The 14,972-nt window shown below is 31.8% G+C and overlaps 2 protein-coding genes and 1 long non-coding RNA gene across 20 annotated transcripts in view; 2 read left to right on the plus strand and 1 right to left on the minus strand.

Annotated features, from left to right (window-relative positions):
- The window catches only part of Liprin-alpha, a 174,024-nt gene extending 167,736 nt beyond the window's left edge, over positions 1-6,288 (plus strand). For all 18 annotated transcript variants that reach the window (XM_015981774.2, XM_015981782.2, XM_015981780.2 and 15 more), the window contains one exon: positions 5,315-6,288. In XM_015981774.2, coding sequence (XP_015837260.1) covers positions 5,315-5,398 — 84 coding nt within the window. In that variant the 3' untranslated portion in view covers positions 5,399-6,288. The remainder of the gene's footprint in view (positions 1-5,314) is intronic.
- Positions 6,289-8,702: 2,414 nt separating this feature from the next.
- On the minus strand, positions 8,703-9,545 carry Adi1 (Acireductone dioxygenase 1). The gene is made up of 3 exons (XM_965184.5): positions 9,317-9,545; positions 8,957-9,256; positions 8,703-8,907 (listed from the first exon to the last, which is right to left on the minus strand). Exons 1-3 carry the CDS (start codon positions 9,437-9,439, stop codon positions 8,776-8,778), a joined length of 555 nt encoding a protein of 184 aa, XP_970277.2. The 5' UTR covers positions 9,440-9,545; the 3' UTR covers positions 8,703-8,775.
- Positions 9,546-13,438: 3,893 nt separating this feature from the next.
- LOC135265974 (uncharacterized) lies at positions 13,439-14,654 on the plus strand. Its single transcript, XR_010333885.1, has 2 exons — positions 13,439-14,354; positions 14,407-14,654. It is a non-coding gene; the product is annotated as an uncharacterized LOC135265974 (long non-coding RNA).
- The last annotated feature ends 318 nt before the right edge of the window (positions 14,655-14,972 follow it).

The raw sequence follows: 14,972 nt of genomic DNA on the forward strand, positions 1-14,972 counted from the left end.
GGATACAAAAAAGACTTCACATTTTTATCGTTGAACATTCATGTTAAAATTCTGTTAATTAAAAAGGCACTAATTCCAACAACTATTTTGAAAGTAAAAGGAGGAACCTGGTAAAACTTTTGAAACTAAAAGTTCATGCAATGCCCAACAGCTTCTGATTAATTTACTTTTTGTTTACACATGATGGACGGGACAAAAAAATCTTGAGTATGAAAAAAATTCAATTGAAAAATTAAAATACAGATTTTAATTATTAAAATAGACTTATAACAATATTAAAATTAGACAGTGGGAATTAAAAATTCTTGGTTTTGTTTACAAAAATAAGAAATAAGATCAACATTTTATGCTTGCGATAGCGGTCGGTACAGCAAAAGTGAAAAAGTAATATTATTAATATTACTTAATTAATACTATTACTAGTCAATTTACTTACCGATTTCTGAAAGTATTTTACCACATTATTTTGGTAAACATTTGGTAGCATTGATAAAAATGTAAAATAGTTGTTGATTATTAGATCTGTCGTTATTTATCTATTAATTTTAACTCAGTATTGCCAATATTTATTTTTGCCTCAATCAAGTCTCACGATTTTCTTATCAGGATCACATATTATGTTTTGAATTGAACTTGAACTTTTTCTAAATCAAAATCCAAATCCAAAAAGACCACAATTTTTTTGTTAATTACTTGATATTGTTTTTTTTCTATATCACTGAAAATATCTTGCTGGTGGCTAATATGCACACAGTTGCTTCCAAACAGTGCCTTCCTCACTGTCCATCCGTAAGATAATTAAGGCAGGACAAAAGATTTTACAAAATTCGCATTTTAATAAGTTTCCCATGGAATTTTTTAACTAATAAAATTAAAAATTTCATTTGGTAAAAAGTCCCGAAACAGGTTAATTTTTATTTTTTCTTGCCTACTATTTGGTTTTTGTTTATCTGTTGTCAGAAAAGCACAGCCACCTCTAACTATTTTTTCAAATGTGATGGTGTGTCAAATAACACCTTGTATGAGTTTTTTTCTCAAGCATTACAACGCCCATTTGTTTTTTGAATTTTTTCAAAGCCTACTTGATAAAAAATAAAAACCAATTTTATAACATTATTTAATGCAATATTTGTTCAAAATGGGCACTGTTCCTCTCCTGGGAAATAACATAACGAGAGTGGCATGAATTTCTAACATTTTGCAACATTTCTAGTATGATTTGCCTAATTTCAACTTATAAAAATTGGTTTTCATTTTTAATTTGGGTAGGCTTTGAAAATATTCAGAAAGCAAATAGTTGTATTTCTTGCAAAGTGCTCTTTCACATGAGGTGACATTAGACATCCCGTTACATTTGAAAACAAAAGTTTGAGGTGGCTGTGCATTTTTGAAAACAGATAAACAAAAACCGCGTGCACCAAATGATTTACAAAGAAAATAAACAATCGACCTATTTCAGAATTTTTTACGAAAGATGGCTATGTCCAAGTTATGAATTTTATTCCAGTTAAAAATTCCACGCTGTATGTGATCAGGGTGTGTATTCTTCAATTTCGATTAATTATATCGCATGCGTAATATTTTGAATGGGTATTGTCGCACACTTCAAATAATTTGCATTCCTGAATATTGTACTAAAAGCAATTTTCGTATACGAATTAAGTGATTTTCGCATAGTCTAAGTGGCAACATTGCAATTTTTGTATTAATGTTGCCGTGATTTTGTCTTATGAGTCCGGAACGACGTTTTATTTTGAAAATGAAGATAGAATTGAAGAACAAGGGAAAGAAATTGGTGATAAATTTATTGAAGCCCAAAATATACTAGTTTTCCCTGTGAAACACTCCAAAAAGGCAAAAAACTAGCAATAAAAAAAGTAAAGTGAAGTGATGGCTGAAGATCTTGCTTAACAACAGCTGAACTAAAAGAGCACTTTTGTCTTTTACTTAACTCGTAAAGTTCATCTTTTTTCTTTCTTTTGGCAACATGACAGTTCGTGTTATGGCGCGCTTTATAAAATGTTGTATTAAAATTTAATCTAAATCAAGTTAACATGTAAAACAATAGTAAATAAAAAATTTAAAAAAATTTGAAAAGACGGAAAAGTCCATTTCTTTGTCCGAAAATTATAAAACATGTTCATAGTCAATGAGAAGACTAAACATCCAAATATTCCAAATAAAAAAGGAAAATTAAATTTTCACCTATGTTAAGGCTATTAAAATTAAAACTTAGGAAACTTAACCCCTTCGTTAAAAGTTTGGGGTTGATTTAAAGCCAGTGTTACTTTGGCTATTGCTCTCGATATTGTGATTTGTGTTACAAACATTACTACCAACAGGTTAATAAAATCCTGGACGAAAAAAATGGATGCAATTAAAACCTAAAAATTACCTATATAGTTTGTTAGATATTGACTTTAATGAGTACCAATGAGCACTAAAGAATGAGTATGTTCATTGCTGAAGAGCGAACTAGGTTCGCCAATACCTACTATTATACAGGGTGTTAGGGAATGGCCTAGCAATATTTCGTATGTGAATTTGTCACGATCAGAGGAATTAAAAACCTTTATATCATATAGTGCGTACTTTCTTCAGAAATTTTTGTTAATCCATCTGTTGAGGGCCACTGTGTGGCTTATGGTAGTTTATTAGCAGTTAATTTTTTTATTAAACAAAATGGAGATGATGGGCGTTTTGAGAATTTTTCAAAATTCAAGCTAACCTGTTTATTTGTGTGGGAGGTTCGAATCCCGGTCCTGGTAAAAAAATGTTTTTTTGTAACATTTAATAACAAAACACAAATTGAATCAAGAATAATGTAGTGGACCAACAAGTTAATTTACCTCTGCTGTTTTGGCAATAATATTAAAATTTACGCTAATTTTTATAATTCTAGTTCAGCGGTTCTCAAAATTTTGGACTTTTTTTTGGACAATTTTAGAACGATTTTTTGGGAGAACTATATATGTTTGATTTAGATAAATTTTTCTTAATCGATTTGCTTTTGCCAATATCTGCTAAACCATTCCATAACACGCTGTATATACTACATATTCTGCTAAACGAAAATGTTTTTTGAAAATTTTATCGCTTATATGTGTAAATCGGTGTAAATGGATTTCGCCCCAAATGAAACTTAGATGCTCCTTCAAGTTGAATCAAATATTTCTTCACCATTTACAATTTTTCAAATTTTAGTTTTATTAATTTAAATCCACTCATTGTCTAACATGATAATTATCTAAAAGCACCATCTATTAATTCTCATGCGACTTATAAACTCGGTTACAACTTGTGCAACCCACATGAAGTCGTATAAATTTTGAAAGAAATTTGTCGCATACGAATTTCAAGAATACAAAAATTATTATTTGTGCGAGAATTGGAATATCTCACTTTAAAATGAACCCCTCGAAATAGAAGAATACACTCCCAGCAAGAAACAGAAATTTGTTGCCCTACCTTGGTTTTTTTTTTTTTAAATGTGTCAAAAAATTACCTATAGTTCATTTTTTTAAATAATCAACTGTCAGTGTCAAAATTGTGTTAAAGACCAGACTATATCACCCTAAAAGTTCATGTCCAACCACTTTTGAAACTGACTATTCTGTATTCATTAGTGTAATTAATTCATTAGTGTAAAGGTGTTCTAAAATAACTAGATGTGTTGTTGTACGTGTTTTAAACTGAAGACAACTTGAAAAATTTGGAAATTGAATTTTCCGGGTAAAAAATTACACCAACCTTAATTCAAAAAAATTACTATTTATGAAAATGTCATCCTGACGGCTTTTAGACAGTTGATTATAAAAACATCGACTATACGATTCTATGCTCAAAACTTTTTTCGTTTCCGAAAAAAGTGAATGGATAAAAAGATAATAGAAAAATAAATTCCGCGCCATCTGACGGCTTAGAAACACACTAAAACGTGTTCCCCTTTAACCTCGGGCAACGTACTGCCCCTCTGGCCAGTAAATGCGTTGTGCACGGTCATTAAGTGTCTTATAGTTTCTTTGATATACACTGACGTTTTTATTTTGCTGAAGATACGCATTTCTGTGGAACTGTTTGCAATGGATTGACAATTTGATATGGACTTTTTAAAACTGAACAGAGGATAATACACTTAATGATCAGCGAAATAATTTCTTCACCATATGATACAGAAGATCTAAGAATTCTAATAATAGTAATAACCATGGCCTCCTTGATGTATTGAGACAACTTCGTTGCGCATCGTTAAGTTCGGCTGATTCCCCACTGGCGCTGCATTTAGCGGACTGACGTTTATTTGACAAATACCATTTTTGAGGTTAAAGACTAATAAATTCGAAAGATGTAAGTGTGCATTCGTGAAATATGTGAGGATAATTCTAAAGTTATGCCCTGAATGAACGTTTGGAGAGTGTAGCTCTTGCAGGAAATCATTTTACGATCATTAGGATTTTTTATTTTTAGATTTCAGATTCATAAATTATTTCAGGGTGAATTGGTGGTTCGTCATCGTTTATAAGTATTTTAAGCATAACCTACGGCACTAGTACGTAGACACAGAGGCTGAGAAAACGATGTTTCAAAGTACCTTTCATTGCATACTCTATGGTTTTACCAGTGGTTTAGGTTGAATGCGTTACAAATCTGTGATTTTTAAGACATGTCTTAAGTTTTCTGAAAGGTGTTTGTAACCTTTTAACCAGCAGATATTTGTAATACATTGTTTACGCAAATGAAACTATTTTGCACACACGTATTTTCAAAACCTGCTGTTGTTAATTTGATTTTAGTAAAATGTACAAAGAAAGTCGTTTTTTCAAATGAAATATTTTAAAAAAGCTCGATTCAGCGTTCCTCTGCTGCGTTACTCTCTGCTGGAGTGTCTCTGGACCGTCCGTTCCAAAGTCCCTGTCTGCTCACTCTCACGCACCGCTCGTAGATCACCAAACTCCCGAAAAAAATCTACTACTTTTTTTTGAGTTTTTGTATTTAGAATTTATCAATTACATTGTGGGTTCTTTCTCACCTTCTCTTCTGCTGATTGTACTTGTTAAATTCATTTTTTTTTCGGTTTTAACCTCACAAATGCTATTTGTCAGATAAACATCAGTGCGCTAAATAGGGCGCCATCTATGGTTTCGAAAAAACCGCTGAAGCTTATCGATGCGCCAGGCCTGAACAACGAAGTTGTCTCAATACAGCAAGGAGGCCATGAATAAAAAAAAACATTGGCAATATGCAAATGTTTCTCAATAAATTGAATTGTTTTAGATGTTATTGTAAATGATTTAATTATTGTGTTATGTTTCAGGCAAGGCAAACGTTAGAAGTAGAATTCATAAATCTAATCCGCGTTGCGACAGAGCGACGAGTCGACGATCTAGTCCGGTCCTGATATGGCCCCCCTGAAGTAGTCCGTTAAACAACAGCAACAACAACAACAACAGAACAGACCATGTAGTGTTCCGCTGCTCGCAGTCATACGCAGCCCGTGCTACCTCCCTTCTCGTCGTCGATAATTAAATAAATTAATATTCGCTGCAAAGATCACATTTGTACAAAAAATGAAGAAAGAAAAGAAAGAATGACTTGTGTATGAAAATGACATAAGAGCTTTAATGAACTAATCTGTATCGTAAATAACTTATAGTATTATTAATTGTACATTGAAGTTGTTGTTTATCTGTTGGATTACTACCAGCGAGTATATTGTTGAATGTGGCAGCGACAGTCAGTATTATCCCATGCGTGCCTGCACTCGGTGCTGCCATCTGTTGAGCTTGTAGACACTGTTTGTTAATTTGCTGATTAGCTAGTACAAAAAAAACTACCGGTGTCCTCGTAAAGCTTCTGGATGTGGATGGTTTGTATCCGACTTGTACTCAGCTATTTCACATCTTGATTAGCGAATCCGATTAAATGAGTGACAGTTATTTCCGTTTTTCTAATAGGTATCCGTATATCCGTAAAAAATTACAAACTGCAGTCATTAGTTGTACCTACTTACTATTACTCTGTATATATTATACAGATGCGATATAAAGATATTTTTAAGTTTTTATTACTTTTACTATCTTTTATACAACATAAATTTGTAATATATTTTTACTTACTTGTTATTTATTTTAAATCTAAATATAACTACTGTGCTTATTATATTGTTATTAACTATACGGAGTTGTGCTTACGCTCCGGGAATGATTGTCATTATTCGTATTTGATCTAATAATAGTGTTAATTTATGTACATTGCATTATACATAAATATAACGAAAATCGAATCATTTACTAGAATTTTATTTCAGTTATTTTTAGACTACACTATTTTAACTACAGGTGGTCCAGCCCAGCTCCCGTCTTCAGTTACTAATAAAGTTAATACGTTATTAATTTGTAATCTACGATGCGTTTATTTATTGTTCTGATTCACCAATTTTTTAAACGTGAGATAATCGTGACATTTTTGACGTACGTTTTTAAATTTTGATGGTGGAGCCATCTCTAAAGTGTATATTCGTTATTGTTGCCCTGTCAAGGTCCTTGGTTAGTAGAGACATGGTTGCGCCGTAACTCTGGAGGAGTGGGAGAACCGCCACGTTGATACGTCACAAGATTACAAACGTGTTGTTTACATCGTGTTTTTTGGTTTTTAATAAAACATAAGGATTTTAACCCAGTGATGATGACTTTTTTAGTTAATAGTGTTGTTTAGCTTGATAACAGTGCAGTGAAAAAAAAACAGGAACACCACTAGGAGGGGAATTTCAATTTTGCAGAACCAATAATAATTTGCAGACCAGGGCTTTAAAGTAATCCGACAGACTTGAAATTCAACCCACATAAACAACTTAATAATGGCTATCATTTGATAGCCTTTTTGATTCAACCCTTAAAAACACCCCCCAATTCCCTAGACGCTAGTCACCCCTATTTTAAAATTTTAAATGACACTCAATTTGTGGAAAAGAAAGAAAAAAAGCTTGTCTAACCGTAAAAAATGTTGATTTGTTTTTGGGTTGGGGGTGGATTTTGAAATTTTTAGTCATTGGGAGCATTTAATTTTAAGCCCATTTGATTTTGAACAAACATTACTTCAATTCGACTTGCAAAGATATATGTCAAAACCAACATTACATATGTTTATGTTTAGGCTTCATCCCCTAGTCGCTAGCCACTCCTTTAACATTTTAAATAGCGCCTCCTACATTTTGAATCATTATTAGAAAGAAAAAAAATATTAGAAAGAGGTGAAAAACTAATCTAATTGTAGATAAAACACATAATTGTAGATTTGTTTTTGAGTTAGGGGTGGTTTTAAAACGTGAGGGGTACAATTTAAAGTTCTAATTAAGGGGATGATGTAACCTAAAACGAAGATTATGCTAGTTTTAGACTCTCGCCTTCCAAGACCAATCTTTATGTTCTTTATTTAAATTAAATTGGCTTAAAATCAAAGGCTACTAGGTACTAGGACCAAAAATAAAATTACCCCAAATTATAAAACTCTCCATAAGTTATATTTTAGCTAATAAATATCGAAGTCTTTTAATATGAACAAGGTAGCAATACGTATTTGGAGCAAACTCGCTTCAGGGGAGAAACGGCATATTTTCAACTAGAAGTTGATGTACAAACGTTTTCTCACTCAAGAACCTCCCTAAAGTGTGGCACAATATCTTTTGAATAGCCTTGTATATACAACGGCGTAATATTACAGTTTTCATTTTTTCACACAAACATTCATATAAATACATGTGAAATTCAAAAGTGTAATCTCGTGATGTATTCGCGCGCCGTCTGTTGGTTGGCTAAAAGTTACGGTGCAACCATGTCTCTATATATCTATACAGGGTGCTCAAAAACTGGCGCACCAACTCAGTGGTACGTTATTGAGAAGCAAGTGCAGATTAAGGGAAAAATGTTGAAAAAATTCCTAAAGTTATATTTTAAAAAAACTGAAGCTACAAATTTATTGTGTCAACTTCTTTAGTTTTCATTATTTTTTTATATTTTCATGTTTCATACCAGGTATTCGTTCCGTAACAAAACGATGAATGATTATTTTAAAATTTACTATCAGATTTTAGCAGTTTTTTTAATTTAAAAAAATTAAAATTCATCCAAAAACTCGCAATGTGCAGATGTGGCAACACTGGGAATTATTTCCTAGGAAACCGATTCAAAAATTATTTATTTTTATTGTTGCTCAAATTTTATTGCCATCATGACTGTTAGACAACGTTGCCACATATCGTTTATTTAAAATTCGTTATTTATCAATAAATTTAATACAAAGAATTTTTTTACTATTTTTACCTTTGTATGTAACCAGTTCTCTATCACACACCATTGAGTTGGTGCGCCAGTTTTTGAGCACGCTGTATATCTATCTCTATGGTATATCTACTGGCTTTGGTGGTAATAGAACAACTGCGCCTCTGGCGACGCCTCTGGCGACATTAACGGAACTATCGAAAGCGGGGAGGTTTTATTTGTACGTAGTTTCATATCCTGGGTATCCGTAGTCTTGAATAAGGACTAACAGACTTATTAAATTGATTTGAATTTCTACAGGCGGTCACAATTTAGTTCCAAACTTTTTAAATCTTTGAAACTTTTTATTAGGGTTATTTTAAACTGGAACCCCTATTTGTATCTATAATTTTATGTTGGTCTTGCTAGTAGTAGTAATTAGTTGAGTTAAAGTTTAGAAATATTTATTGAACTGATTTATAATCGCAGCTTTCCTTAATTATAGAAAAAAATTGTAAATTTAACCAGACTTGAATTCACCACTTTGTAATCTCTTTAAATATTCCTTCCTGCATTCCATATCATCTGCAGGTCGATTATGTGGCAGCCAAACTGGCTCTCCAACAAAAAACCTCTTAGCTTTGATATAATCCTACAAATGAAATAATTAGAGATCCATTTGTTCTGTCCTGTTCCCTCACTTTTGTATCCAAAGTGAAACGATGGTAAATACCACTAGGAATAATAATCATATCGCCTGCAACCACCTCAATCCTAATCCACTCATCATTCTTATCCCTAACATCAAAATATCCAGACCCATCCAAAACAAATCGAATTTCTTCATCTGTGTGCAAGTGTTCTTGAAAGAATTTTTTCAGCATTTGGTCGTAATTAGCTAAACATTCTTTAGAACATGTCATTTCATCCTCGTACGTATAACCTCGTTCTTTTTTGATTTTGTCCAAAACGCCATCAGTCGCATATGAATTAATATTTAGCTGCAATTATTTAATTTTGGTGATGATTATTAAAAATAATACACACACATACTTACTAACCTTGAAATATTCCACTCCTGAAACTTTGTACAATTCGTCTAGGGTTAAAAATTTTGGAGGATTTCTCTGGTGTTCTGTTCTTTGGTCCGAAGGATCCGTATCCATGTACCAAGCACGAACCATTTTCTTTCTTTGTATAATTGAGACGCGTTTTTGATAGTTAAAGCACACTTAAGGTTATCAAGAAGTTTGTTTACAATCGTTTCAACTCAGAAAGGTCATTCCAATCATCTGTTTAACTCATATTTTTGGTTGCATATCTTGAAGAACTAATTTCAAAAGTACTGTATTTAAGCACATAAATAATGAGTTAATGACTGAGCATTTAATTTTCTAGCAGAGAAACAAACAGCTGACAAGTTTTTGAGTATATTTATCATATTGAACAATTTTTTGTAGTGATTAACTGCACAACATACAACAGGCTAATACAGTAGAATTTGCTCATAACGATGTTGGATATTGATATTTCAAATTTTTTTATCAAAAATTTGTCTGAAAACATGATATTTTTTGTACGCCTAAATTGATGCGTCATAAGAGACCACATTGGGCTCTTCTATTTTTTTGTTGTTGTTAACACTATTTTAAAACAGGTTTCCGGGAGCAACGTGTTTTAAATGCTCCAACAATAAAAATGAATAACACTGATGCGAAAACGCTTAAAGTTCTCGGGTGTTCGACAGCCAAGGTGCCAGGGGTGTCCCGCACCCAGGCGGCAAGCCAGGGGGAGGCGACATAGATATTTTCTCAAAAATTCGTTTTGACTTTTTTGATTCGAAGACGGGCTAAAAAGTTGAGAAAAAATATATTTTGACCTACTTTACTGATTTCTCTTTATCAAAAGAACAGTTTTTATTCTAAATTCTAAAACTTCAAAATAAAAAATTAAACAAAAACGTTTTTTTTAGAAAAAAGCTTTTATTTAAAAGATGTACTAAAAATAAAAAAATTAGGTTTTTATATCAGAAGAGAATATTTTTGCTTACAAACTACAATTTTAAAATTTATAAAAGCTTTGGGAACATTGCTCAATTTAAGGAAGCAATTTTGTAATGCCGTATTGTTATGATTTATGACCGTTCCCAAAGCTTTTATAAATTTTTTAATCCCAATTTGTAAGCAAATAAAAAAATACTATTTTTTACTATTTACTGCATCTTTTAAATAAAAGTTTTTTTCTAAAAAACATTTTTTTTATTGTTTTTTAGTCGTTACTTATTCTAATGGTCTTTTTCTCTGAGATTTAGTTTCGCCGAATTATTTTGCTGATTTGTGCAAACTTGTTTAGTGGTATGTGATAGAATACAGCTGTTAGCATTAAAAGAAGCTCTGATCTGTGTCTATACTCACTCTATCATCCAAGATAAATGAATTTAAAAAAAATACCGACATTTGTTTATAACAAAACGTAATGAAAATGACGTAATGATACCGTTAATGTTGGTATAAATTACATCAAAAACCCATTTGTGAACATAACCTAAAACTTCAAAACCCCATTTAACTCCTTTAGGGGGTAATTAACCACATATATGATTGCATTGTCACGCAGATTAAGTAAGTATGCAAAATTTCAATTTATTGGGACAACGGAAACCCTTTCAAATTTTGCTTTAAAGATATGAAACAGACAGACAGACAACAAAGCAAGTTAAATAAAAGCTTTTAAATACATAAATTTTCGTTCTATATTAATGACATTTTTGAGGAAATTTTGTACAATAATCTGAACCTTGAATATCGCTTTTATAATCATAAAACTAACAATACTTTGGACCTAATTAGGCAATTTTTTGGTCTAATTTTTATGGCAATTTTGCAAAAATAAAATTTTTACATAAAAAAAAACTTACAAAATACATATAAATCGGCGCGAAGTAATGTCATTTTTGATTCAGTTCTGCGAATTTTCAAACTTTTGCGAAAACTTAAGCTTCAAGCTTGAAAACATTTTCAAGCACGCGAAAATGGCAAAAATAACATAATTTTCTATCCAAACTTAATTTTAAATCATTATATTTTGAATAAAAAACGTGCTAATACATATAACGCAAAAATGCTAAACTCATATCATTTTCGATTCAATAATTTACTGAAATTTTGCGTTTTTATCTTGATAAACGGTCGAAATAATTGCTTAACTTTTAAATAATTTTAACAATTTTCTGATAGTTTTTTTGTAAAATCCTAAACAACTGCATTCTCGAATGAAAATAGGTTAAAGGCCAAAAATGTAAATAGTTTACTTTTCGATCCGATTTAGTAATTTTTTTGGCTGATTTTTAAGAAATTTTGGGAAATAACTGCCTTTCTGTAAATCGACATAAGACGCTTGAGATAGCAAAACATTTTGTAAAATTCGGTGAGGAATTCTGTAACTTCCCAACATTTATTTTTCAATTAATTTAGGAAAAGTTGCACTTGTCCACACTACAACATTGAAAATTTGAAATTTCTTACCGAAGTTAAGTGCAAAATCTAGTGTTCAATTAGTCAGAAAAACTGATTACTAAATTCATGACGTGTTTTTATCTTGGTTTTGCTTTACCTCTAAAGTGAAAAAAAAACACTATTCCTATTGCGTTGCTTAGTTCGAACAATATTCCTCAAAAACAGTCACGTTCTTATTTAAACAAATTTTTAACTCATTTAACTTTTCGTTCTGTTTTAACAAAATCTTGCTTAAGCGGTCCAAGAAAGCAAAAATAACATCATTTTCGACATCATTTTTGATTAAATTTAGCAAAATAATTGCATTTTTGATTATTTCTGGCTGAACAATACATACTAAAACGCTTAAAAATAAAGTGAAATAAATAATTGTTTGTTAATTTAGTACCGTTCTATTCTAACAAAATTTTGTAAAAAAAGGGTTTTGAAGGCCAAACCCAACAATTTTTAAGCAATTTTGACTCAAACTGCAAAAAATAGATCTAGTACAATTACAATTATAAATTAGTACATTGATTTTCAAACGGGGCCGGCAAAATGTAAAATGCACACTTTTGTTTATAAGTCCTAAACAAAAGACGATAGCGGGATGTGGTTTTGACCAAAATTATTTTCTCAAAAAACAGACCCGAGAATGTTTTTCACTAAACTTTTTAGTTTCGCAGATCCCCTATTCAGACATCCATAATTCCGCACCCTGTACATTTTCACCAAGCATGTTAAAGACCCACCGTTTTGTGTAATTTTTTTATTTATTAGCTTTGACTAGAATTAACAATTCTCAGTGGTTCAAGTACAACAAAAACGAAGAACAAATAGTCACAAATATAAGTATCTTCATTTGAAAAGTCTTCTTTGCCATACTGCTTTTTTTTGGTTTTGGATATTTGTTATCAATATCATACGGTAGATCAGTTGGAACAGGAGGGATTTCTCCACACAACGAAGTGTACTTTTCGTTGCACTTGAAATTCTCGGGACATTCTGAGCAAGGTGTTCCTTTCTTATAAACCTGGCAATGTCTACATTTAACCTCCTTTACCATATCTTGAGGAAGTGTACTTGCATAAGTACAGATAAAACCATAGTAAAACTCCCTTAAATATTTAATTTTCTTCGGATCTGGTGTGTAGACGCGTGCACATCCCACTTGTGTAAAAGTCGACCAAATCACTTCTACATAGCTACTAACCTGTTTTCCTACTGGTGGCAAAGTGTAACTATCGACGAGCTTCTCAGTCATATGTATACCTTCATGAAGCCTGCAGAGAAAAAACACACAACTAAGTCATTGTCATAGCGTGTTAGGGAATAGTTTAGCAAGTTAGAAAATGACAAAACGAATCGATTAAGTAAAATATACTCAGTGTCATAACAATTGCAACACCAAGAAGGAATTTGAATTTTTTGGCGAAACTTGGCACAAATGGTCGACTAGTAGCGAGTAATAAATGATTAAAGTTTGAACGATTTTAATCAAGTGGTAAGGGAGTTTTTAACATTTAAGTTCTTTTGCCAGCAAGTGCTGTCCTTCCAATTCGTTTACGACAAAACCAAAATTATTCACAATTTAAGCAGTTTTGAAAGAGGCTTTTCAGTTAGAGAAATTGCTAGCCGTTTGGATAGAAATAGAAGTATCATTAAGCGATGTTATAATAATAATAATAATAATAATAATAATAATAATTCGTACAGCCATTGATCTCTTCCGAGATATCGGCACCGTCATATCGAGCATGTTAACTTTGTTAGTTAACAAAATCATCAAGTTTATAATAACAATGCTCTAATAAATATGATTTTAACTTAGATTTAAATTGTGTCATCGAATTTAGCAAACGAATGTCCTGCGGCAAATTTCTGAAAATCTGAACAGACTTATAATAAACACCATTTTTAAAAAAAGAGGAGTTATGTTCTGGAATTCGGATGTCTTTACAGAACCTTGTAACTTTATTGAAACTTACATCATATTTGTCTTTATTTTTTTCAAAGAGATGCTCATTCTCTTTCACAAATACTGCGAGACTGTAGATATACATTGATGTTAGAGGTAGAATTCCAAGTGATTTAAAAAAGGGCTTACAACTCTCATGTGGTTTTTTGAAAAGCATGCATCGTATGATTCTTTTTTGCAACACAAAGGCTTCTTTTGAACTGGTAGAAGAGCCTCAAAATATTAATCCATACGAGAGAGTAGAGTGTACATACGCAAAATAAAACATTTTTAAAGTATCTATACTTACACTAGTGCGCAAGTTACGAATAATTTATGAATATTTGGCTAGTTTGCGACATACATAATTACTATGTGCGTTAAATTTTAAAGCTTTATCGATGTATAAGCCTAAAAACTTTACTTCATCGGCCAACGGAACAGATTTTGTACCAAGCTTAATATAGATACTGGATGACATTGGGCCATTTCTATATTGTACCACAACAGTTTTGTTCATATTTAATTCTAAAAACTGAGCCTCACAGTATTTATACATTTTCGAAATTGCGTCCGAAGCTTCCGCAGAAGTAGTGTGTAGGTCTTTACCTATTGCTATACAAGATGTATCATCAGCAAATTGACAGGGTGAGTATTTATTTAAAGATTCTTTAAGATTGTTTACATAAAGAATGAATAGCAGCGGCCCCAATATGGATCCTTGAGGAACACCTTTTGAGATGGTTATTGGCTCGGACAACACATTCAAGATAGCGCCATTACTGTTATAAGTGAAACGAACTCTTTGAGACCTGTCGGATAAATAAGATCGGAAAAGTTCTAATGCAATGCCTCTGACACCAATATTGAACAACTTGGTTAATAATATTTCATGATCAAGTGTGTCAAATGCTTTAGTAAGGTCAAAATAAATACCGATGACTGATTCCCCACGATCTAAACAGTTTACAATATAATTTAATGTTTCAAAAATTGCAGAATTTGTAGAACGATCTTTAAGAAACCCATGATGACAATTGGAGAGAAAGTTGTTGGATACGAGATAGTTGTAAAGACGATTGTACAATAACCTTTCAAACACCTTAGAAAACGCTGGTAAAAGAGATATAGGACGGTAGTTGTTGATATCTGCTCTGGATCCTTTACCTTTATAAACAGGAACCACAATAGCTTCCTTTAAAGATTGCGAAAATACGCCTGAACTAAAAGAGTTATTAAAAGAATTTGCCAAAATCTCAGAAATGT

This window comes from Tribolium castaneum, chromosome 4 (assembly GCF_031307605.1).
Source record: "Tribolium castaneum strain GA2 chromosome 4, icTriCast1.1, whole genome shotgun sequence".
Taxonomy (NCBI): domain Eukaryota; kingdom Metazoa; phylum Arthropoda; class Insecta; order Coleoptera; family Tenebrionidae; genus Tribolium; species Tribolium castaneum.